At 51.4% G+C, this 23,630-nt stretch overlaps 1 protein-coding gene across 1 annotated transcript in view; it reads left to right on the plus strand.

The window, feature by feature from the left end:
- The window catches only part of MBD6 (methyl-CpG binding domain protein 6), a 28,472-nt gene extending 6,176 nt beyond the window's left edge, over positions 1 to 22,296 (plus strand). Inside the window, exons 4-13 of the mRNA XM_053370744.1 lie at positions 526 to 628; positions 3,573 to 3,738; positions 5,038 to 6,285; positions 12,110 to 12,648; positions 13,593 to 13,734; positions 14,676 to 14,857; positions 15,764 to 16,255; positions 17,082 to 17,131; positions 17,241 to 17,316; positions 20,684 to 22,296. Of these exons, the coding sequence (XP_053226719.1) occupies positions 526 to 628; positions 3,573 to 3,738; positions 5,038 to 6,285; positions 12,110 to 12,648; positions 13,593 to 13,734; positions 14,676 to 14,857; positions 15,764 to 16,255; positions 17,082 to 17,131; positions 17,241 to 17,316; positions 20,684 to 20,758 (3,073 nt within the window). The 3' untranslated portion in view covers positions 20,759 to 22,296. The remainder of the gene's footprint in view (positions 1 to 525; positions 629 to 3,572; positions 3,739 to 5,037; positions 6,286 to 12,109; positions 12,649 to 13,592; positions 13,735 to 14,675; positions 14,858 to 15,763; positions 16,256 to 17,081; positions 17,132 to 17,240; positions 17,317 to 20,683) is intronic.
- Positions 22,297 to 23,630: the final 1,334 nt, after the last annotated feature.

Here is a 23,630-nt window from a genome sequence, read left to right on the forward strand (position 1 = left end):
TGGGGCAGATGGGGCTCATCCACCTGGGAAGGCAGCCCATCTAGGAGAAGGGAAACTCTGATTCTAAACCTCCTCTGCCTTGTGGGAGATCTTCAGGCGAAGAAAAGGCTAAGGAGTACACCCTACACAAATCCAGAGTGGAGTCCCTAAGACAGTTGGATGGCACTTTGTACGCCTCCTTCCTGCAACTCCTGCAGCCAAGCTGGTGCCAAATGTATTGCTCTGCTTTCCTTTGGACCACATCAGTGAGGCTTGTCTTGTCGTCTGGGCAGCCCAGGAAGCCCCATACACAGCTTCCAGGCTTGCACCCTTTGGTGCTTCTAACACAACACTTGGACTTCACCCTCAGAGGTGCACTCCATTGTCTCTGGAGACGGATGGATGCCGATGGTGAGCTTCTTGTTCGTCCCCCTGGTGTACTAGTCCCTTGACACTTCTTTCTTTTCTTTTCTTTTCTTTTCTTTCTTTCTTTCTTTCTTTCTTTCTTTCTTTCTTTCTTTCTTTCTTTCTCCCCTCCCCCCATAGTCCCAGCGGCACCAGCCTGGCTTCGTTGGAGCAGACTCGTGCATACCTGCTGGCGGACGGCACATGCAAGTGTGGCCTGGAGTGTCCCCTCAACATGCATAAGGTACAGAACTTGGGAGAGAGAACCAAAACTGTGCTTGCCACCAGCAGTAGACTCTGGCCTGGAGGTTTTCAACCTTTGCCCAAGTAGTGAGAATAACGAAAGGAGAACAAAGGTTCACAGTAGGAATTTTGGAGGGTGTGTTACACCGAGTCAGCCCATGGGCCCAATCTAGCTCAGTGTCCTCTGCACCGATTGGCAGGGGCTCTCCAGAGCTTTCTGAGAAGGGAACGTTGCCAACTAGACCTGGAGATGAGAAGGCTTGAACCTCGGACCTTTTGCATGCAAAGCACCTGTTTCACCACTGAGCCATGGCCCTTCTTCCGCTAGTGGCCAGGCCTCGTTCCAGAAAACGGGAGAGTTGGTCATTTGCTGGGAACCCTAGACTTGCACAGGGCCACCAGCCCAGCACTACCACCATTACTGTTCGTGCTTTCTGCAGAGTGCCCATTCGGCCAGAGACGTGGGCTGGGGAGGCACCTCTCGTTCCACAGCTTTGTAATTCAGCCCCAGAAACTGGATACAGAAAACCAGCCCATCTAGTGCAACATCCTCACAGTGACCAACCATAAGCCTGTGAGAAGCTCACAAGCAGGACCTGAGTGCTATTCCCAGCATCCTGCCTCTGACAGTGGAGGTAGACTGCAGGGAATTAAATATGGGGTGTGTTGTGTGGATGCTGCGATTTTGCACAAGTGCTGAAAAGAAGTGCTGGATGTGGCATTCACTTTCCTAAAGATTTCCAGCCTTTTTAAAGGAAGTTTCTAGCCTTTGTTGTTGCAAAGGCACACTTAAACGTATGAGAGCAGAGCCTGGTTGATTCTCAGAAACCAGGAGAAGGGAGCTGTGGGATAATATTTCTACTGGTCTAAGGATGGGGCTCCAGTTCCCTATAATTCCTTGCTGCTCCCTATGGGAAGACTAAATGAGGCAAAACAAGAAAAAAGGCAATTTGGCTTAATCTGCACAACATCTCAAGGCTGCAGAATACAGCTTGCAGAGAGTACATACAACAGAGAGTTTTCTGCTGTAGAGGTGGGTGCTGCCCTGTTTGGCTTGGGCATTCCAGCTCTGTGATCCTCAGGCTAGAAAAAGGTCTGACCCTCTACAGTTCTGCCAAATTCTGCCCTTTAATTTGAAGAGCAGCATGCTAGATCCGTGAGCGGGGACATGTTCACCACACTAAGCACCAGTAGCTATTTTGGAAAGGAACAGAAAGTGTGTGTGTGGCTTGGTTGGGGTCAGATCTTGTCATTCAGCAGCAGCAGAAGCTGGCAGTGCATCCCGGGCTCCCTTCTGCCAACAGCACATTCCTAGCTCTTCACAGTGCAGGGGCTTTCCAGCTCTCCACCTCAGGGAAACCTGTTCCGAGTCAGCTGTCATTTGCCAAAGAACCTCTGCATGTTGCAGAGGATTCTGGGGGGGTGGGTGGGATAGGGATGCTCCAGGGAGCTTCACACAGAGTCCCAAGTCAGGCCTTTTGCTGACATTCACTCTGTGTGACCAGAGCCTACTAGGACACACCTGGCACACGTGCTGCTGCTGTTCATTTCAAGGGAAGTTGCCTTTGCAGGAAGGGAAAGGGCTGTAGCTCAGTAGGCAGAGCACCTGCCTTTCAGGCAGAAGGCCCCAAGTTCAGTCCCTGGCATCCTCAGGGCTGAACCAAGAGACTTCTGTTTGACACCCTGGAGAACCACAGCCAGCGTAGATAATACTGAGCTAGAGGACCCAATAGTCCATCTTCTCCTTTGTGGCTGGACAGAGCCACCTACTGCATAGGGGACAGTTGTAACCAGAGCTGTTTGTATTCCCCTTGTGAGTAAACACACCACACACAAGTGGAAATCAGCCTGCCTTTGGCATCCTAAGAATCTCAGCTTTTGTTTTTTTAAAGAACAAGGTACTAGTCCTTTTTGAAGCAAAGACACGTTTGAAAACATGTGAACGGTGTTTGGAGAAAGAAGGCAGAGGGGAGATGACTAAGAGGTCAGAGGGTTGGGAGGAGGGGCATTGCTTATGTGTTCTCCGTGGCTCTTTGCTTGTCCCCCTGCCCCAGGGCTAACAGACAGAATTAATTGTGCAAACCGTATGCAGATTGATTCGATTTGCACAGTTTATTCAGGTTTCAGGATTCAGTCTCTGCTGGTGGAGCTTTGTGGGCGCCTGTTTTGCTCTGAATGTCAGCTGCTTTCCACCCATTGGGATGACCCTCCATTCTAGTTTCTTGCTTTAAGGATGACTGTATGTGGAGAAGAATTAGTGAAAGAATCAGCGCAAGTTTGCATTATGGGGTCATTAAGGTAACAGTCATCATTAGTGTGCTGGGTTGGACTGGAGAAAGCAGGACTCAGATCCCTGCTCAACCACAAAGCTCACTGGGTATCCTCGGGTCATTCAAAATTTCAGCCTAACTCCCCACCCCCAGGTTGTGGTGCAGAGGGCAGAACCATATATGCTCCTCTGTGAGTTCCTTGGAGGAAGGGTGGGTTTAAAGCAGGGTTGGGGCACCTTTGGCTCTCCAGGCACCGATTGACCACAATCCCCATCATTCCTGACCACTAGGCCATGCTGGGCCTCTTAAGGTAGGTTCCAGCACCAATCAGGTGGGCACTATTGCCATTCTAAAAGAACGAGGGAGGCGTTTATGGCGAGTTCTGGCACCTCTTTTTCTAGAAAAAAACACTGACAACAACCCTGTGAGGTAGGTCAGGCAGAGAGGCAGTGACTGGCCCAGGGTCACTCAGTGAGCTTCCTGGCTGAGGGGATTTGAACCCTGGTCTCCCAGGTTTTAGTCCAGTACTCTAACCACTGCACCACACTGACTCTAACTTGGACCACAAGAAATGGCCTGACTCCCACTGCAGTCTCTTTTTATCACCTCGTTCCCCTGGACTGCTCAGGTGCCCTCCTGTTTTGAAGTATTTTCTTCCCACCCCGTCATGGCTAGGTTTTCAACTTCGACCCAGCAGCAATGGTGACAGGGAGTGAAGGAAGCAAGGGCGACGAGGACATGACCAAGCTGTGCAACCACCGGCGGAAAATTGTGGCTATGGCCACGCTGTACCGCAGCATGGAGAGCCATGGACCCCTGAGCCTGCCACACCTGGGGCCAGGTAACTGTCGTCTCCTGCACGGGGCCATATTCCTTCACTGTTCTTTCCGGTAGCACTGTAAACCTGGCCAGCGCTAAGGACTGGGAATTGGCTTAGCCAGCCAGCCTATTCAACCCCAGTGTGAGTCATTTGCTCTGGGCTTTCTTCCATTTAGGAGACCTGCTTAGATGGGTGCTCACACATCAAATTCAACCAGTGTACACAAATATTTGATCTGTATACTCATAAAGTTATTTGCGTGTAATATTCTGTGAGTGTGCAGTTTGTATACCTGTGTCCACCACAGTTGAGCTGTACAAATCAGCAAGTGTACACTCTTTTCACACAAGCACTTGCACATATGTCCAAACACCCTGAACAAATATTCAGTGTAATGTGTGAACGACCCTACAGAGACACAAGGGGAATGGCCCTCTAATTATTTGTATGTTATGTTTATTGTTGTTCGGTTATTGAGATTATGTAAAGAAGGGACGCAGGTGGCGCTGTGGGTTAAACCACAGAGCCTAGGACTTACTGATCAGAAGGTCGGCAGTTCAAATCCCCGCAACGGGGTGAGCTCCCGTTGCTCGGTCCCTGCTCCTGCCCACCTAGCAGTTCGAAAGCACAACAAAGTGCAAGTAGATAAATAGGTACCACTCTGGCGGGAAGGTAAACGGCGTTTCCGTGTGCTGCTCTGGTTCGCCAGAAGCAGCTTAGTCGTGCTGGCCACATGACCCGGAAGCTGTCTGTGGACAAATGCCGGCTCCCTCAGCCTGTAAAGCAGGATGAGCACCCAGAGTCCTCCGTGACTGGATCTAATGGTCAGGGGTCCCCTTACCTTTACCTTTAAAGTATAAGAAACATGAAAAGAAAAACAACTAACACTGTGGATACTCCTAAAGTGGGATATAACTTTTATCCTTTCACACTACAAGTAATATGAAGTCACATGTACCTCAACAGTGAGAAAAACTGTGCTTCAGACAGCACAGATTTGGGCAATGCCAATATAACTGCTGAACAACATCCCCAAGGAAGAATTAGGAACGTCCCAAATGTATTTGACACCAGCTTTATCTTAAACATTAATTTTTTTTTTTCATCTGGTAACTTTTGTCTTCTGTATCTGCTCCACGTCATCCAGTACCACCAGAGTCATCACTTGCATTGCCATCATCATTAGTTAATGCAAAGATAGTGGTTTACAAAGTATATATATTTTTAAAAAAACCTGAAATATTAACTTTGCTTAGGCCCATGCAGTTTGCTTTTGCAGTGATTGCCTTTTGCATCTGTTGCCTTTTTATCTGTTTCCAGGGCCCAGCTTGACCCAGCTGCCTCACCCAACCACACCGGGGCCCAGCAGTTGCCCACAGCACATGCTTCCCAGCAAAGCCTCCACCACCTTGGCGAAGGGCCCTGAACTCTACCAGCAGTGCCCCTCAGATCGCTATGGCAACACCTGGTCCAGCCCGAGCTCTACTTTCCCCCGCCACCACAACACTCTCTTTGGGGATGTCTTCCCAGGCCGCCTGCCTGCCACCACCAATGGCAACACCCGGCCGTCCTTCCCAACTGAACTGAGTGCTGTGGGGGGGCCCTTCCTGCCCAGCAAGGCCCTCCCAGACACGCTGTCCCGGCCCTACCCTTCCAGCTGCCTCCTCTTCCCCCCGCCGGATGAGGCGGCGTCCAGCCAGGAGGGCGGCCCCTGGAGCAGCCGGCCGGTGCCTCTGGGGTCTCAGACCAGCACCACAGGCTCACCCGCCCCCACCACCCTCTCCTCCATTTCATCGCCGGCAGGCAGCGCCGAGCCGTCCCCGCAGCGCTCTCGGCACTCCTCAGCTTCCTCGGAGCAGGGCCTCTCTGGACACCGCCCAGCCGCCAGGCCCCCCGGCTTGGACGCAGCGGCCCCAGCCAATGCCTTAACCAACCAAAGCAGCAATAACCTGCCCTCAGTGCCCTTAGGAGTTGCCCCGGAAGGCAAAGGACCGCCCAGCCTGCTGCTGCTCCACCCTCAGGGCCCAGGATCCTTCCCAGCCAGCAGCTTGTTGAGTGCAGCCGCCAAGGCCCAGCTGGCCAGCAGGGGGCGTCCCGACGAGCTGGCTGCCAGCACTTTACCCAGCCGCTTGCTACTGTCCATGGTGGGCGGGCGAGCGCCCAGGCGGCAGCGCCGCTCTCCCACCGTCCTGCGCCTGCTCAAGGACTCCCACTCGGTGGGGCAGGCGGGGGGGCTCACCCACCTGGAGGAGACGCCGACCCGACACCCCCGGCCTCGGGACCAGCTGCTGGCAGGGGAGGCCAAGAATGGACCCCCCAGCTCCGGGGCTCCGGCTCAGCTCAGCCTGCTTGCTCCCCCTGTGAGCTCACTGGCCGCCCCTGGCCTCCCGCCGGTGCCCCCGACCCCCGCCGGCGACAGCCCCAGCCCTTTGCCCTCCTTCCAGGACTTCAACAGCCAGCTCCTCAGCCTCTTTGGCCAGCTGGCCTCGGCGTCTTCTGAACAGATCTCAGGGAGCCCCCCACAGCCAAAACCACCTGCCTCCCCACTCGGATCACACGGCACCCCAGGTAGGTCCGTGCGTCTGTAGGTGGGTGGTGCCCTTCACAGAGGCAAACGCCTTCCCCGCCACACCACCTCTGAGGGCGGGAAAGACTGGGGGGGAACTCACCCCTGGAGGCAGTGAGGTGTCTGCTATATGTCTCCTTCCCGAGGATGGGGAAACCTGTGGCCCTCCAGATGTTGTGGAACTGCAACTCCCATCAGCCCCAGTCAGCATGGCCAATAGGATGGGAATTGTAGTTCAGCACGTTCTGGCTGAAGCCCAGGCTTAGCTCACTTGCGTTGAGCTATGTTACTCGGCCACAGCCTTTCCACCCTCAGCAGCTCTTGTAGGGTAGTGGTAGGCAGCTCAGGTTTGCTCAGAAGCAAGCCCTGCTATTTCAAATGTGGCTTACTCCTCGGTACAAGTGCATTGGGATTACAGCCTCGCTGTGTGTGAACAGCAAGCGAGAATGTTCCCCTTGGTCAAGCCTTGCCTCAGTCAACATCTAGTAACTAGTATCATGCTATCTTTTATTTCTCAGGGCCAAACCAGGCTTGGCGTTTTTTTGTTCTTACTTTAATGGGGTTGCAGGTGGTTCTGCATCTGATCAGAGCAGCGGTGGTGCAGAAAGTTGCTTAACCTTTTCTCTCAGACAGTTTTCCTGATCAAAATCAGCCCCCCATCTCACCAGCTGTTTTGCATTCTGTATATACTGGATTTCTGTTCTCCACAGCAAGAGAAGCAGCACAGGTCGCACTTGGATCAGGAAAATGGCCTGTAGGTTAAACTCCCTTCCACTAATCCAGCTAGATTTGGGGTAAAAACCAAACCTGTGTGGGGACACACCACACGCTTCTGTCCACACAGTTACTGTGGCCCTGAGCTTTTATACATGGGGGGTACAAAAAATCCAGGTGCCCAGTAGCTGGGTCTGGTGACTGGGTTGCCTCAAAGCTCACAAGGCTGTTTGCTTCTAGCCGGTGCCTAGAAAATTTTGCTACCTCTTTACTTAGGGCGGGACCATAATTCAGGGATAGAGGACATAGTTTGCATGCAGAATGCCCCAGGTTAACTCCCTGGCAGATATCAGGGGATGTTGGAGACCTCTCTGCCTGAGACCCTGGAGAGCAATCGCTAGCCAGGAGAGACAACGTGGGCTGTATGGACACATAATCTGGACTGGTATTCTTTTATCTGTTTATTTAATCTTTACCTGACTCTTCAGCTGAAAAAGCTCAAAGAGCAGTTTATGTACAGTCAATGAAAACAAGGTAGTCCCTTCCTGCAGGCTTACAACCTAAAATAAGGAAAAAGGAATGGGTAGGGAAGAGCAAGGGGCAGGGAAGCAAAGCCAGCCCTCAGTTTTTAAATAGGAGAGTTCATAATTGAGATGGGGAGCAGAACAACTAATGTGCATCTTATCTCTGTGCAGTAGGCTAATTTCTCCACACACCCCTGTTTCCTCCACCCAGATACGCCAGAGGCATTATCAGAGTTCCTTGGCAGATTCTAGTCAGGGGAAAACAGTCAAAGAGGGTTCCAAGCAGGGTTAGGGAGGGGGTGGCCTGGGGAGGGGAGATATGGCTGGGCTGCTTGTGTGCTTCCAAGCGCCAGATAGAGAGACCAGGAGGACTGCATTCAAGCCTGGCCCAGATTCTCCAAACCTGCTTTAAATGACCAGCTGGGATGGAAGGTGTTCAGGTCCCTCAGCAGAACCAATGTCATGGCCCTGCTTGCCACCTCCCTAAGGCAGCTGGAAGTATTGCTTGCATAATGAATGCACAGTCTTTTGAGTGCAAAAGAAAAACTAAGCAAGCAGGGTGGTTTCAGACACTGGAGAAAGAAGCGGGGAGACGTGTGAGTGCCTCTCTCCCTCCTAGAGAGGTAGGAAGGTTGTCTTCCACTGACATCGGCAGAAGTCTTGCAAGTACTGTTGGTCTGGTCCGACGCAGACCCACATTTTCTCCCCTTCAGCCCTGGCTACTTGGCACTGCCCATTCCCTTCTATCCTTGGCCTTTTAAAGAGCATGTCCCAAGCAGCAAGACACATCGTGGTTTCACACAATGATTTTTCTGAGCTTCACTTTGACCCCATTGCCCTTCTTCACAGAAATAGCTTATAGAATTGTACAGTTGGAAGGGATCTCAGTGGTCATCTAGTCCAACCCCCTGCAGTGCAGGGATAAATATGAGCTATGAAGTAATAATGAAAAGATGGCAAAAGGAACCCATGGACTTTCCCTCAGCACCAAAATTCTCGCAGATTTAGAATTCAGAATTAGAATCACAATTTCCCCCGCCTCCATTGCCCTTCTTGTCTTCTCCTCTCTTGAATTTTAGACTAAGATCCCTGGGGCAGGGACCGGTTCTCTTATACTCTGTGAAGCAACATGCACATTGGTGATACTATTTACATAATCATAAAGGATCAGGGGTGTCTTTCATGGCAGAAAACAGGGCTCCCATGTAGGCCTCAGCCCCTGTACTTATCTCTGCTAAAAGAAAAAAGTTAGTACTCTTTCCAATCAATATTCTGGAAACATTGTCCAAAAATGTGAGGGCGATCTGGCTGCGACATCTGTCACCCCATTGATCGCCAGGGTTGATTCGGCTGATCTGGCTGGCTAGGCGGGTGTCCCCTTCCTCCCTCACCGCTCCATGTGCGTCCCTCCCGAAGCTGCGCGCTCGGTGGAAGAGGACGACCATCCCAGATAGAAGGAGTGTACCGTTCTTCGGTCAAGGGTATACGATAGCGGCGCTCCCCTGCTAGAACCTCCAAACAAGCTCAGACTGAGAACATTCTCAGCCTTCCCAAGAGATGTCAGGCCCAGAACCTGGGACCTTCTGCATGCAAAGCAGATGCTCTACCAGTCAGCTAGGATGCTTCCGTTTTGCACCTGGAGCTCATGCCTCTGGCCCAAACTCCATGTTTACATCAACCACCAATGCAAATTCTGCCACACTGCTCTAACTAGCAGGTGGGTTTCCCCCAGTCTGGACTACAGAGTTGGGGAACACTAACCCTTCCCTGCAAAAGGGACGCGGATGGCGCTGTGGGTTAAGCCACAGAGTCTAGGACTTGCTGATCAGAAGGTTGGTGGTTCGAATCCCCGCGATGGGGTGAGCTCCCGTTGCTCGGTCCCTGCTCCTGCCAACCTAGCAGTTCAAAAGCACGTCAAAGTGCAAATAGATAAATAGGTACCACTCCAGCGGGAAGCTAAACGGCGTTTCCGTGCGCTGCTCTGGTTTGCCAGAAGCGGCTTAGTCCTGCTGGCCACATGACCCAGAAGCTGTACGCCGGCTCCCTCGGCCAATAAAGGGAGATGAGCGCCGCAACCCCAGAGTCGGTCATGACTGGACCTAATGGTCAGGGGTCCCTTTACCTTTTAACCTTTCCCTGCACAGGGAGAATCCCTCCTGAGGCGCTTAGTAGCTTTGCAAGGAAGGGGGCATTTTTTCAGCAGCATCACCCTGGGGGAGACATCGGTTAACCTCTTGCCTTCCTCACTCTGCAAACCACATTCTGACAGAGGTTCCTTCATGTCTGCTATTTAGCATCCAGAAGAAGAAGAAAGGTTCATGGCAGTGGAGGGCAAATGGGGTTCTGCCCCACCCACCTCACTCTGCCCTCAGCCAGGCCCCACTGGCCTATCCAGTTTAGGGCGTGGCACTGCCTGCTAGACTCCTCCATCTCAGTGTTGCTCTTGCAGGGAGGATGAAGACACACTAGCATTAGCTGTCTCTGCCTCTCAGAGCTGAGCTCTGCTGCTGGGCAGCCTTGCTTCCACCCCAGCAGTCCCAGTGGGCATCACCAGTGATTCCCAGAACTTGGCAGCAAAGCATGTTAGCATCAGGGATCCCTCCCATCATGGCAAAAAAAGCCACACAGGTGGATGCTACCAAGAAAGCACAGCAATGTGCAGAAGGCGGTTTGCACACCTTGGGTGCTAGCAGTGGGCAATCTTTTCTTTCCTTCTCCGTAGCCGTCAGCAGCGCTTCCATAAAGGCAGAGCCCTTCTGGCTCACGGAACAGTTTTGCTTGTCCAGCCAAGGAACTGGTTATTGCTGCCTCCACACAGCTGTGCAGCAGATGTTGTATTAAGAGGAGCGTCAATAAGAGTAACCAGGTGCAAAGGAGGGAAGAGAGCCCCTGCATGCCTAATAGCTGTGCAGAAGACGGAATTTAGTGAGGACAGCATTTTTCATTGCTCTTAGGGTCCGGCACTTTCCCAGCCCTGCTTCAGATGGCAGGGACTGAGCCTGGGGCTTTCTACATGTGGAATATGTTCTCTGCCATTGTGCTGCGGCCCCTCCCATGACACAAAGTACACTGCCCCTCCTGTCTTCCACTGCACCGACTTCATCTTCATCCTACACCTGGTGTGGAAGCCAGCCAGAAACAAAGGCTTGTATTTTTCTGCAGCTGAGCTATGATGGATGCTGAGAATTATTTGATGTTCATCATTTTGTAGGTGGAGCATGGTGCAAGTGCTAGCAAAAGAGCCAGGAAGAGTCTAGTGGTGTCAGCTAACCAGGAAAACAACAGCCTCACCTGCTCCTTTGCTCTCTAAAAAAAATGAACATCAAATAATTATCAGCATTTAGCTGCAGAAAATCCAGCATCCAGCTGCAGAAAAATTTCTGAGTTGTAGAAATTCTTTGTTACACTTTTTATCCCACCCTTTCCCCAAGGGGCTCAGAATGAAGAACATGGTGGCCCTTCCAGGCCATGTTATCGTCACGCTAACCCTGTGAGGCAGGTTAGGCTGAGAGATGGTGACCAGTTCAGAGCAAAGCTCAGCACACTATTTACCATATTTTGTTCAAAATATTTATATGAATCACTCAAAGATCTCTAAGTGATTTACAGTAGAATAAAATACAGAATGATATTCATCATAAATAAATCAGTAGCGTATTAAAAGGAGACCCATGTAAAATTAACCTTCCAGAAATTCTTGAAATGAAAATGTTTTCATGCTGAAATCTGTCCAATGTTGGTGCTTGCCTCCCTCACTTCCACGGGGCGGGTGCTCTCTATTGCAGGGGCTGCTGCCCTGAATGCCGTTACGAGTATAGAGAGGTTTGATTTAAACTCATGGCTGTGATATAGCTTTCCTATCCACCCTACCAGGTTTGGAAATGGAGGCCTCCAAATGCTGCTGGACTATAACTCCCATCATCCCTGACCATTAATCATTCTGACTGGGGCTGATGGGAATTGGAGTCCAAGAACATCCGGAAGACCACTGATTCCCCATCACTGCTCTGTACCACGGTGACTCCAATTAGCAGGGGGACTTTTCTGAGCTGGGAGATGAACCTTGCCGCTTGCTGATGTATACAGATCAGACTGCTGTTAAGGGGCAAGTTTAAAGGCTGGCTACCCTAATGGGAAGCCGAACAGAACTGAGTGGCTGGATGGTGATGTCTCAGGAGGTGCTCTGCAGTGTCACAGAAGACTTCATTGCCAGACTGGCTGCCTGATGCCTCACAAGCAGGATTATTATAATTCCATGGGTTGGTGGGGAGGACACAGGTCTCTTGAGCCTGAAATAATTGCATGGCAAAAAATGTAGAGGTGCAGACAGCTCCATGCTGAGATAAGCATCCTCTGTTGAATTTTGCCTGCCACACAACTGCAAAGAAGGTGGCGAATTGCATGCTTATTAAGGCTGCAGCAGGATCACCTTCTGAGCATACATGGAAACCCGGCCTCTAGTGGGCCTCTTCTGAACAAGCCCTTCTGGGAAGGGGCAAGCATGGAACAGTGTATTTGGGAGGGGGGGAGTCCTTGAGGCGCCGCGTTGCTCTTCCTCAGTGTCTGTGCCTTTCTTGTCCCCTTCTAGGTGCCAGTTCCGCTTCACCTCTGACTCCCAAAGCCCCGCCGGCAGCCAGCCCTGTCCCCACCAGTGCAATGGAAGGCGGGGGCCTGGGCTGCCCTGTGGCCTCGGGCCCCGACCCCTTCCCCTTCCTGGCACAGGAGCAGGCGCTGCCTTTTGGGAACGCTCTACCTCCCGGGCTGCTCCCCCTGGGCTCCTTCCCCTTCTCGCTGACACTGGGCCCGGAGACACCACTGCCCCCCCTGAACCTGCAAGGGGACCCCGAGGGGCAGCCCTTGCTGCCTCTGGTGCTGCCCAGCCTGGATTTGCTGCACCAACCCAGCGGACTCCTGGCATCGCTGCTGGGGCTGCCAGAGGCGACGTGCGAGGTGGAGAGGGAGGCAGCCGCCACGGAGCCCCTGCTGGAGCCCTTCAGCGGCCTCCATGAAACTCTGCAGCCCTTGCTCTTCCCAGCACTTTCCACCTCTCCAGCTGTCCTAGCTTTAAACTCAGCACTGCTGGCGACCAGCCTAGGCCCTTCTGACCCTGGGCCAGGCCCCCCACAGGTAAGAAAACTGTAGGCGGGGTTTGCCGGGGGCTGCTTGTTCCTTTTAAGAGGAAGGTAGAAGTTGCACAGGTGCAGCTTCTCCTCTCGCAGGGCACTGGGGAGGAGGGAGGGTGGAATGGAAGGAACTGTATTTACTGAATACCAGCCAGGCTCAGAACACTTAAAGGGGCCTTGTGCAATGTGGTCACAGATGGAAAGCAGGTGGGAGGAGGAGATGCCAGCCGCAGGAAGCATGGGGCTTGCACATACCTGAAAAGCAATGTTTCCTGTCTCTCTTTTAAACTAATGATGGAACAGTTATTATTTTATATGGTGCCGCTTTGCAGAGGCCCATAAACAGCATCCATGGCCCAAGGAGTTTCCATAATTTGTCCATCGCCATGTGGATGGAGGCGGAGTGATTCTATACCCCCCAAATACTACAGAGGGGTGCAGTGCAACTCTGCCCACAGAATCCCTGCCAATCATTGCTAGGACATCCAGCGTCAGGGGATGGGAGGCAGATCTTCCCTCACCAAAATAGCACCCTAAAGTGTAATACCGAAGTGTAGCATCAAAAGCAGGAAGACAGGCATTTACTCCCTAGTGAGGGGCTAGAAAGTGAAGGGCTCTCCAAGATACATGTGGGACTGGGAGCTACATGCCCGCTTTGCTCCTAGTGCCCTGGGTCTGGGTCTCATTCCTTGGTCGTGCTGTAGTGTTATAGAATGCCAGGAATTAATAATGAATAATGAGATCGACATTTGACGGCTCAGCTGACCTGCCATATTGCACAGATAGGAGCAAGCACGGCTGCTCTAAAAAAACAGAAATTCTGCAGAGGGTGGGATGTGGCAACACTGAGCCATAGCACCAGGCTTCAGGCGCTCTCCCCAAATCAGCTGCCGGTATTGCCCTGCCCCTTCGCTCCCCCCTCACCCTCTGCTGCTTCTTCCGCCCCAGACTGGCCTGGCTGGCACTCCTGTGGCACCTACCTCCACCAGCGCAACATCGACGACTACTGAGGGCGCCCCCAGCACCTCAGGGCGGCTGCATCCCCTGATGCCTCAGCTTGTGAACCCACTGCTGAGTACCACACTTCTGGGTGAGTTAAACCCCTTCTTTCTGCAGGGTCAACTCCTAGGAAGGTGAAGCAATTAAGGTGCGGAGGGGGGGCTAGCAGGAGCTGCAGCCACATACTAATGTGTCTGAATCGGTGGGACTGGGATTGAACAGGGCCTGGGTGTAGTTGTGTCACGGCAGAAAGAAACAGTCCTGCCTTTACAGCTTTGTGTTGCCAGCCCTTCCACCCATTCTGGTTTATTATTTGGGCCTCTAGTTGAAAAGGCATCACAGCCACTGATACTATGCATTCATTAATGCTCCACATAGGGTCTGGTCACTCGCTCCCCCGGCAACAGAAACCATGAAGGGAGCCAAACTGACAGTAAAAAAACATGTGGCCAAGGTCATCCAGTCAGCAAATTGAGGTGGTGATGGGGAAACACCCCTCTGACTTCTGTTTACTTGCATTCTTCCTCTTGATCCAAGGCTGGGAAACTCAGGCCCTCCAGAAGTTTGGACTCCAATTCCCATCAGCCCCTCTCAGCATGGCCTAGGCTCAGGGATGATGGGAGCTGTAGTCCAGGAAGATCTTGAGGGGAACAGGCTCCCCCCCCCAAAAAAAATAATAAATTTGGGGTATTTTGGGCTCTCACGTTTTCAGGCTTTGGATTCCAGAAGTATTTGAAGGCCCTTGAAGCCTGTTTGTTCAGCAGAATTGTGGAAGAGCTCTATGCACATGCAGCTGCACATGTCTAAATTATTCCACTGCAGTTGACAGCAGGTGTATGTGCAGAAGTCCCTTTCACCCTTTTGGAGGAACAATCCTGTTCCCTTTAGTCAGTATATATTGGGCATTGGAAGAGAACATACAAAAACAGGTGCTGTTACAGCTCTTGCGGTGAGGCACCTTGGAGCACCCTGGGGACGCTTGTGTGAGAGTGACATTGTTCACAGCCTGGCCTCCTTCTCTCCACCATGTAGGTGACCTGTCAGGGCTGAACCCAGGCTCCGGCCCCTCGCTGATTGGAAACCCTCTTCTCCAGGCCCAGCAGCCGCTTCTGCCACCCAGCCTGCAAGGGCCACTCGGACTCCAGCTTTTCCAAGGGCAGCTGCCCCTGCTGGCCGCCTCCAACCCCCTGGCCTGCCTCCTCCAGAGCTTGCAAGTAAGTGGAGAGCCGGGGGCTGTATCCGGCTTCCAAGGGCGAGGCAGCATTCAGAAACACCCCCCAGATTCAGTACTTGGGGGAAATGCTTTTGAGTGTTCTTAAACTCACAAATGTACACAAATATGCTGCGTTAGCATTGCTTACTTTGCTGTATTTGGGCTATTTTGGAATGTTATAGGATGGGTTAGGAGTGTTATGCTTGACATTTTTTAAAATTGCATCTTTTCACCAATTTGTGCGCGCACCCCCCCCCTCACACACTTACTTCCTGGTAGCATCCTCACAACTCTGTGAGGTGAAGAGTGAGTGCCAGGGGCAAGGCCTAAAGTACATAATTGACAGTAGTCAACAGCTGTTTTAGAAGCAAAAGCTGATTTTGGTAAGGGTGATCAGAAGTGTGAGGGTGGGGAGTTGCCACCCATCAGGATAGGCTTTTCCTGGGCTCTTGTTCATGTGTGTTTCCATGTAACATGTATTTTAGGCCAGAGTGGGGATTAGACCCTGGATCTCCTTAGTCAAAGCCCAACACTCTCCAATAGGCTGGTTCACTGGGATGGCGAAGGATTAAAAAGAAGATGAGCAATGGAAGCAGGAAAATAGGGAGCAGGGGAGGCACGCCCTGGGTGCTGCTGGACTCCAGCTCCCATCAGCCCCGGCCAGCAGGACCAACGGCCAGGGTTGATGGGAGTTGGAGTCCAACATCTTCTGGAACACCACAGGTTCCCCACCGCTGGACTTTGGGAAAGAAATAGTAACACAGGGTGTTGCTGAAAAGACGAATGTTTTGAATACTGAGGCCAGCTTTAATGGACTCAGCAGAAGTGAATTTAAATACGCTTTTGGAGAAGCAGTCTTTGCATAGTTCTGACGGATTTCCTCCGCTGTCTCGTCTCTTTTTGCCAGCTGAGCTCTGGCTTTGGCGTCCCAGAGAAGTCTGTGCAACCGAGTGAAGCCCCAGCCCCAGCCTTGGCCAGCGGGGCCCCTGCAGCAGAGACGGAGCCAGGCCACAACACTGCGTTGCCCCCCCCTTGCACGGACGCTGCCCCTACAAGTGCCTTAGAGCCGCCCAGAGCCCTCGAGCCAGCCAGGCAAGGACAGCAGGAGGCCCCCCTGGGGCAGGAGGCCAGCAGCTCGCGCTCCCCGCTCAAGCGGCCCCGTCGTGGCACAGAAGACCTGAACGGAGACTCCGGCAGCAGCCTCTCTCGGGGGCCGGGGCGGGGCGGCAAGTCTGGACGGCGAGGGGGCGGGCGGGGCAGGGGCAGGCGGCACTTCAACGGCCAGCTTCCCGACTTGGGCGCAGGCCACCCGTCCCATCCTGCCTGGCGCTGCAACGGGGAGATGGTGGCCAGCACCGCTGAAAGCCAAGCGGGCCCTTTTGCTGTCCAGGAGATAAAGGTACGTCAGGCGCCGAAACAAGGGGAGTAGGGGTGACTGGGAAATGGGCTCCACCCTGACTTGGCTAAGGGGGGGGGGAGGGAGCATGGCTTGCAAGGCCCCCTTGCTATTCAGAGGCAAGCTGTCTCCTGCTTTCCTGATGCTGCGGACAAATGGGATGGCTCCACCATGATGGACAGCTACCCATCCATATTGCTGGCCATCTGAGTTGGACACCACATGCTGGACTAGGTAGACCCAAGGCCTTTGTGCACCAACGCACTTCTAATGCTGCTTTTTTCAGCATAAGGAATGCCTCTGGTTTGAGCCCTTGCTTCTGCATTGGCTATGAAGGGCCTGTTGCATGCTGAGTAGCAACAGTGTTCAGTGAGGCTGCTAGGGAGCTTCACACACAAGCCGTAACAAGTCTGAATGAAGCATTGGGTTTGCGCACTCACACTCACACGCCCGACACCCTTGCATAGCCAGGAAGAGGGTGTCCATCAAGTCTCACTTTTATCTCAGTTTAGCATTACATTCAAACTGGGGGTTCTGGTTTTTAAAAGACAGACCAGTTTAATAAGTCAGTGAATTTGAAGTTAGCTTGTTACGAAACTAAAATTGACAGAGCTCTTCAGGGCCGCTTGGTAGGAAGAGGTCAGGGGAGCACATGAGCCTTGTGGGATATTCAAAGTGGCCTTTGCATAATGGTCCTGAGGAGTCCAGGGATTGGAAGATGGACAGACTGGGTGGAGTTGAGTGGGCAAATGGATGGCTCCAAGGACGCTGGGAGCAGCAGGAGGGGGCGGAGATGCAGACGTTCACCTTCCAGTCATCCTTCTTGCAGGGCCCTCCAGGAAGGCGACCAGCCCGACGTGGCCGGAGGAGAAAAAGCAGGTGAGGACCATGTCCCAGAAAGGATGGGGCTCATGGCAGAACCTAGAGCAAGGTTGGGGGCCACTGAAAGCTTTTTCCTTCTCTTTAATCCACCCTTGTTTTTTTGCAGTGGTGCCCGGCCCAGCGCCCGACCTGAAGCTACACGGATCCGGGGTCCCAGTGCTGATCCAGGGCCCAGCCCATTGGTAAGTGCCACCCCAGCCCACCCCAGTGCCACCTCCTTCAGAGTGGTAGGCACTAATATGTCTTGCAGCAAGGCTGCTTTCTCCCTCCTCCCATGTGCCTGGACACCACACACAGCCCAACACCTAGCGGGAAAGGGTTAACCATGCACTTCTCCAAGCCTCCTGTCCACATTTGTAGGTCGCAAAGACTCAACCAACTGCTTGGGGTGAAAGAGAAGCCAAGGGAGCAACCACAAGTCACAACCTCATGCACCCTGCGTGGCACCCAAGTCAGAGCAAAGGCAAACTATTTTCTCGGCAAAGTGCTTCTCAAGGTCATAGAAGGCCAGCGAGGGTTCCTCCAAGCTGCTCCCTGTGTCCTAGAGCATAATAGACCTTTTGGCCCACAGTGAAACACCACTGGGTGACACCAAGGAGGCATAATAGAGCAGAGAAGCCATTGCTCTCTCAGCCACCATCCCTGCTACACACAGGGGCAGGCAATGGCCTGTATTCTGTCAAACTAACCCCGGGTCTTCCTCTTGCTGCTCCCCTGTGGCTTCATTGTGGAGCAGCCATGTGTCCTGCCTTACAGAGGTCAGTCCTCTGGGTGAAGGGCGGTCTGGTCCAAGGCCAGTTTAAAGATGAGAAACTGTAAGGAGGCTTCTCCTAACAGGATTTTCTAGAAGATAATTGCATTGAAATTGCCCATGGAAGGTTGGCACCTGGACAGCCGACTGAGCAGGCACACACAGCTCACATGATCACAGTCTTTCCCACCCTGACAAGATGCATTTCTGTTTCAATTACAGTAGTTCCTAAATTTGCATTGTTACATGTTTATCAGCACCTGTAATTTTTTTGCACAAATATGTGCCCTCTTTTGTCCCCCTTTTTGTGTGGTGAGGGTGATGCCTTGCCTATTTTGGGGGAATGCACAAGTGGCCACCCCCCACTTCATGGCCACAATTTATGTCTTCAGATAATCATTTCCTTTAAAGCACTTACCGTCGCTGAAAAGCAAAAATATCAATACACTGTGTGGATCTGATTGTGCCTCAAATGGAAGAGTCTGGCTTCTGGTGTCCATTGGCTTCATCAGGATTTCTGTGTTTTCAGTTTAAAATAAACAATTGATCAAAAAGCTTTCTACATTTTGGAGATGAGCAAAAAACAAAACCACCAGAGAAAAGGCAATGCAAATTCATCTAAAAGTGAAGACTTAGAAGGTGTCCTACAATTTTACATTATCACTCCCATGCCCTGGTGATTTTATTCTTTGTTTAAAACATTTCCATGTCACTTTTTGAAAGTGCTTAAGGCAGCTTAGAACATGATGATTTTAAGTATTTTTTTTTTTATAATATTTTTATTAAACAATTTTTATATTCATACAAACAAAACATACATAAACAAACAAAAGACAGAAACAAAACAAGAAACAAGTACCATTTCATGTCCTAATTTCTTAAACCTTTCTTCTTCGACTTCCTCATGCCTCCCGTTTCTGTATTCCAATTCTAATCAATTGTTCAGCAAATCTTCCCTTATTTTGCTATGAATTTAAGCTAATCATCCTTATTCTCCTTGTCTTAACCATTACTGATAGTAACCATTTACTTCAGTCCAACATCATTCTAACTGTCATTAATTTTGTAATATTTCTTTAAATAGTCCTTAAACTTTTTCCATTCTTCTTCCGCCACTTCTTTTCCCTGGTTTCGGATTCTGCTCGTCATTTCTGCCAAGCCCATGTAGTCCATCACCTTCATCTGCCATTCTTCCAGTGTAGGTAGATCCTGTGTCTTCCAGTACTTAAAATCAATGATGATTTTAAGTATTTTAAGCTCAAAGCTGTGTGCACAAAAACAGGGTAGAAACCTGTACCTACAGCAGCAAAGCCATCCTACCTCTCCCCTGCCAGCCATTATCTCCATGTCCAAAGGCCTTTTAGAAGAAACGGGCCAACACACCCATCACTGGATATCAACAGGAGAAGCCCAGAGAAGGACCTGTGAGGAGGCAGCAATGTCAGCAGATCCCAGGAAGGGCAGAGGCTGGGATAAGTGGTTCTCTGGACATCTTCCCTCAAACCACAGGGCAGCAGGACCCAAGAGAAGCTGACAGGAAGCTGGCTGAAGCTGGTGAAGTCACCAGGGGACATTCCCAAGGGAGGGTGACTCCAGCGCACTGAGGGACTATGAAAGCAGCTGGAGGAACATTGGAAGCTTGCCCTAAATTAGAGGATAAAGGCCTTTCCTTTTTGTTGCCAAATGGGAGAAATTGTTTGGAGCAAAGGCTGACATCATTGCTCTGGTGACAGTGCTCAGAAGTGGAAGTGCCTTCCTTGTGCCCCAGCCCAGGAAAGGGAGGCACAACTTTTTGCAAGCCCTGCTTCTCCGCTGAGGGAAGGTGGAATAGGGCTGTTGAAGATGATCTCAGCAGCAGAGATGGGTAGAGTATGTCATTCTTGTAAGGACACATTGATGGGAATCTGGATTTCCATGAGGGGGAAAATCTGCAATCTACCAGTAGCCATTGCCACAGTCTGCTGGGAAAGCTTCATTCACTTCAGTGGGGCTTGTGCTGCAGAACTGGATTGTGCCCCATTGGCAAGATTGGTTGTCTTGTCCCATTCTGCCAGCAGCAATGACACCTGCATTGACTGCTTCACCCCTCCCACCTCTTGCCAAAATCCATTTAGTTTTCCACTCTGCTACAGTACAGTTTTGCCAGCAGGACAGAGTATTGGGTGTTCATTATGTGTTCATATTCACATCAACCCTCCGAAACAAACCAGTTTTTTGTTTCAGCAATTGGCAAAGAGAATTAGCAAGGCCTTTTCTGTTACAACCCCAAAGCTGAGAAGAGAGTTCTCCAGAAAGATACATCATCAGCCCGCATCTCTTCTTAGCACTCATCTTAATGGGAGGCTCACAGTTCAGTGGTAGAAGCCTAGAGACCTTCGCCATGCCAAACATATGCTCTGTCTCTGAGCTATTACCCTTCCCCTTGGTTTGCTGCCTGGACCCAAGAAGGGATTTCTTTTGCACTCCATCCTATTCCCACCCTTCCTACTATTATCACTGGACTAGGGCTGTCCCAGCTTGCCTTAGCTATATCTTTTAGTTTTAGTACCCACAGCAGAGTTAAGTTTTATTGTTGCATGTACACCCCCCTTCTGTTTTATGGGGCGTTTTGCCTGCTGCCTCTGCCTTCCTTCTTCCACACCCCTTCCCTCTTTTTACGCCCTGGAAATAAATGGACTTTATTTATAACAGGAGCGTCCCCTGCATTGGCGTAGATGCAGCTCCTGCCTCTGAGCTCTGCCCACTTAGTAAGCCGAGCTTTAAACACCCCCTTCACTCTCTTTCTCTTTTTCTGTTAGGTTGACTACACTGTTGCTCGTCGGCCACGGCCTGGCCGACCCGTGAAAAACAGGAGGAGGAAACTGCCCACATAGCACCGCCTGAACCGGAGACCCCCCTCGTTCCTAGGCGATCAGAGCTTAGGACACCTCTGGCTTCTCTCTCTCTTCCCCCCCACCCCCCTAATCTCTGGTGCCCACCCCCTGGACATGGGGCGAGGGGAGGGAAATACCAGCAAGAGGATCGGCTGCTGCTGCTGCTGGGCTCTTTGCGCCTTAGCCGTGAATGTGTTGTAGCTTCACCAGTTGCCTGGGTCCCGAATCTCTCCTAAAAGGGACCCCTGAAAGCACAAGGTGCATCTCTGGTCACAGCATTTGTTTTGGGACGTGGGTGGGTGGGAGCAAAGGCTGGGATGGGAGCAAAAGGAGCACTAGAGCTGGACACACCCATAGCACTTCTTGGAAGCTTTTCTTCTTTCTTTCAATGACCTGACGGGGAGTCCCTTGCCGCTGTGTAGTAGCTGCCCCTTCCCCTGACGCTGGCGAGATTCCCCTCCCTCCCCCCCTCGGTTGAATCTCAGAACCTCAGCAGGAGTAGCAAGGGCCATGTGCTCCAGGAAGAGGACATCCTGGCCCTTTCACTTCCCACCTTACCTCAGACCTGTGTGCACTTTAGCACCCAGGTGAGAACCAGCTCAGGGTTTTAATACAAGAATCAGTCTCTTTCTCTTTCTCTGCCTTGCCAAAAACACACACAAGATCCTGGCCCCTGTGCTAAAGGTACAAAGCAATAAGGAAAAAGAAGCCACGTTTTTGAAGGGAGGATTCGTTCCCTTCCATAGTTCAGCAATTCATTCACTCCCCGCCACCACACTCCCCCCCCCACAGCCCCCCACCTCCATTGAGACGCTACTGAAAGAGAGTGGCCATGAGGCAAAGTCCGGCTGATGAGTTGGACTTGCTCTTCTCCTTGGCTCTAGTTGGGCTCCTGGGACTGGTAGGGCTTCATGTTCTCACCCCCCCCCCTTTACACACACAAACGAAAAAGCAACCTTTGCCTACGTATTTTTCTCTCTCAATCCTCAAAAGAACACTCAGGTCCTTGGCCAGGGAGAGGAGGAGTTTGTGCTCTAACTAGAATTGGCCCAGCTTTGCCCCGGCATCTGCTTCTCTAGCCCCCTCCCTGCAAACATACACACTACAGCCTTCATCTCTGAACGACCAAAACGCTCCACGCCCCAAGTACACCGCCACCTGCCCCCATGTCTGGTTGAGAATCTTGACGGATTATGCAAAAGCACTGTGTAGATACTGTACAGTTCGCGCTGTCTCCCCCTCCCCTGTGCACTTCAAACCAACCAACCAACTTCGGCCTTTGTTTTGTATAAATAAAATTTTTAAAAAGGAATTTGGAGGGGGGGAACTATTTTCCTTTTTCGAGCTTAAATTTTGTTTTGTAAAAAAAAAAACAATTACACAATTGTGAATTGTAGCTTTTCTATGGGAGCGACTTTTAATTTAACAGATGAAAATATTTTGCCGCTTAGATCGAAGTTACTGTTTCTTTACTTGTTTATTTTTTTGGGGGGGGTGTGTGTTTTGTATCAAGTATTAAAATATGTATTTAAAACAAAGTCTTATGGGGTTGGTCTTTTGTCAGCTCAACTCACAGCTCTGGAAGCAGGGTGGTGTGCAGCCCGTATTTCTAAGAGGCTGAAAACACCCTGCCTTAAACGAAGTCAGACCACTGGATGAGATGGAAATAGGGCGGTGGTCTGTGTGCAAGGGAGAGCCGAAGGAGGACCAAGAGAAAAGGAAGTGAAGGTGAAAATGATATGTGCATGCAAGATGCACAATAGGAGAGAGGCTACAGCATGGAAACGGGTGATTTGTGTGCAACAGAGAGTTGAGAACAGGAAGGGGGTTTCAAAAAAGCAGAGCGCAGGAGGCATGGGAAATGAAAGCAAGTGCATGCAAGGGCCTGAAGAATAGGAAGAGATGGTGGTTTTGTAATTTGGCAGAAGGTGAAAAAGGTGCTTAGTCACTAAGTAGTCCAGTGTGGAAAGAGGCAGATGCAGGAGTTTACCATGGAAGTGGATCGTGTGCAAGGTGGGGGTTGCCTAAAAGGAGGAAGAATCAACATGGGTGTGAGGGTGAAAATGGGCGCAGAGGGGGTGTTGCAGAATAGAAGTGGCTTCAGAAATGGGGTTTGGAAGGTGAAAATTGAGCTTAGTTATGTGAGCTACAAGAGGTGATTTTTGCACATACTGTAGAGGGAAATTGGGCTCCTCAGCCTCATCTAGGAGAAGGAAAACACTGATCCTAAACCTCTGCTGCCTTGCGGGACATCTTTGGGAGAAGAAAAGGCTAAGGAGTAAACCCTACACAAATCTTAAGTGGAGTCCCTAAGGTGGCTGGACGGCTCCTTGTCTGCCTCCTTCCAGCAACTCCTGCAGCCAAGCTGATGCCAAACCTATTGCTCTGCTTTCCTTTGGAAAACATCAGTGAGGCCGGGGGGGGGGGTGGTCTGGGCAGCCAGCCCAGGACCTCCAGACACACTGCCCAGGCTTGTGCCCCAGGGAGGTCACCGTTGGCTTCAGTGCTGGTTTCACCCCTGGCGGCACACTCCCTTGTTTCTCAAGACAGAAGGATGCCCACTGCCATAGTTGTACGAGGGTGGGAAGGGGAAGCTCTGGGGAGTTAATGTGGGGGTTAGTGAACACAGCAGGCAGGCGGAGGCACAGCTCCTAGTATATTTGCTTATCTCATGATATACTGAAAGCTGGCTCTTCAGAGGTGATGGATGGGGAAGAAATTCAAACATAATGGAGTGAGTAGCCATGCACTAGTCAGCCACAGCCCAAAGAGGGCTTCTGGTATGTGACTCTTTGAAGCTGTACAGTGGTACCTTGGGTTAAGAACTTAATTCGTTCTGGAGGTCCGTTCTTAACCTGAAACTGTTCTTACC

Source organism: Podarcis raffonei, chromosome 2 (genome assembly GCF_027172205.1).
Source record: "Podarcis raffonei isolate rPodRaf1 chromosome 2, rPodRaf1.pri, whole genome shotgun sequence".
Taxonomy (NCBI): domain Eukaryota; kingdom Metazoa; phylum Chordata; class Lepidosauria; order Squamata; family Lacertidae; genus Podarcis; species Podarcis raffonei.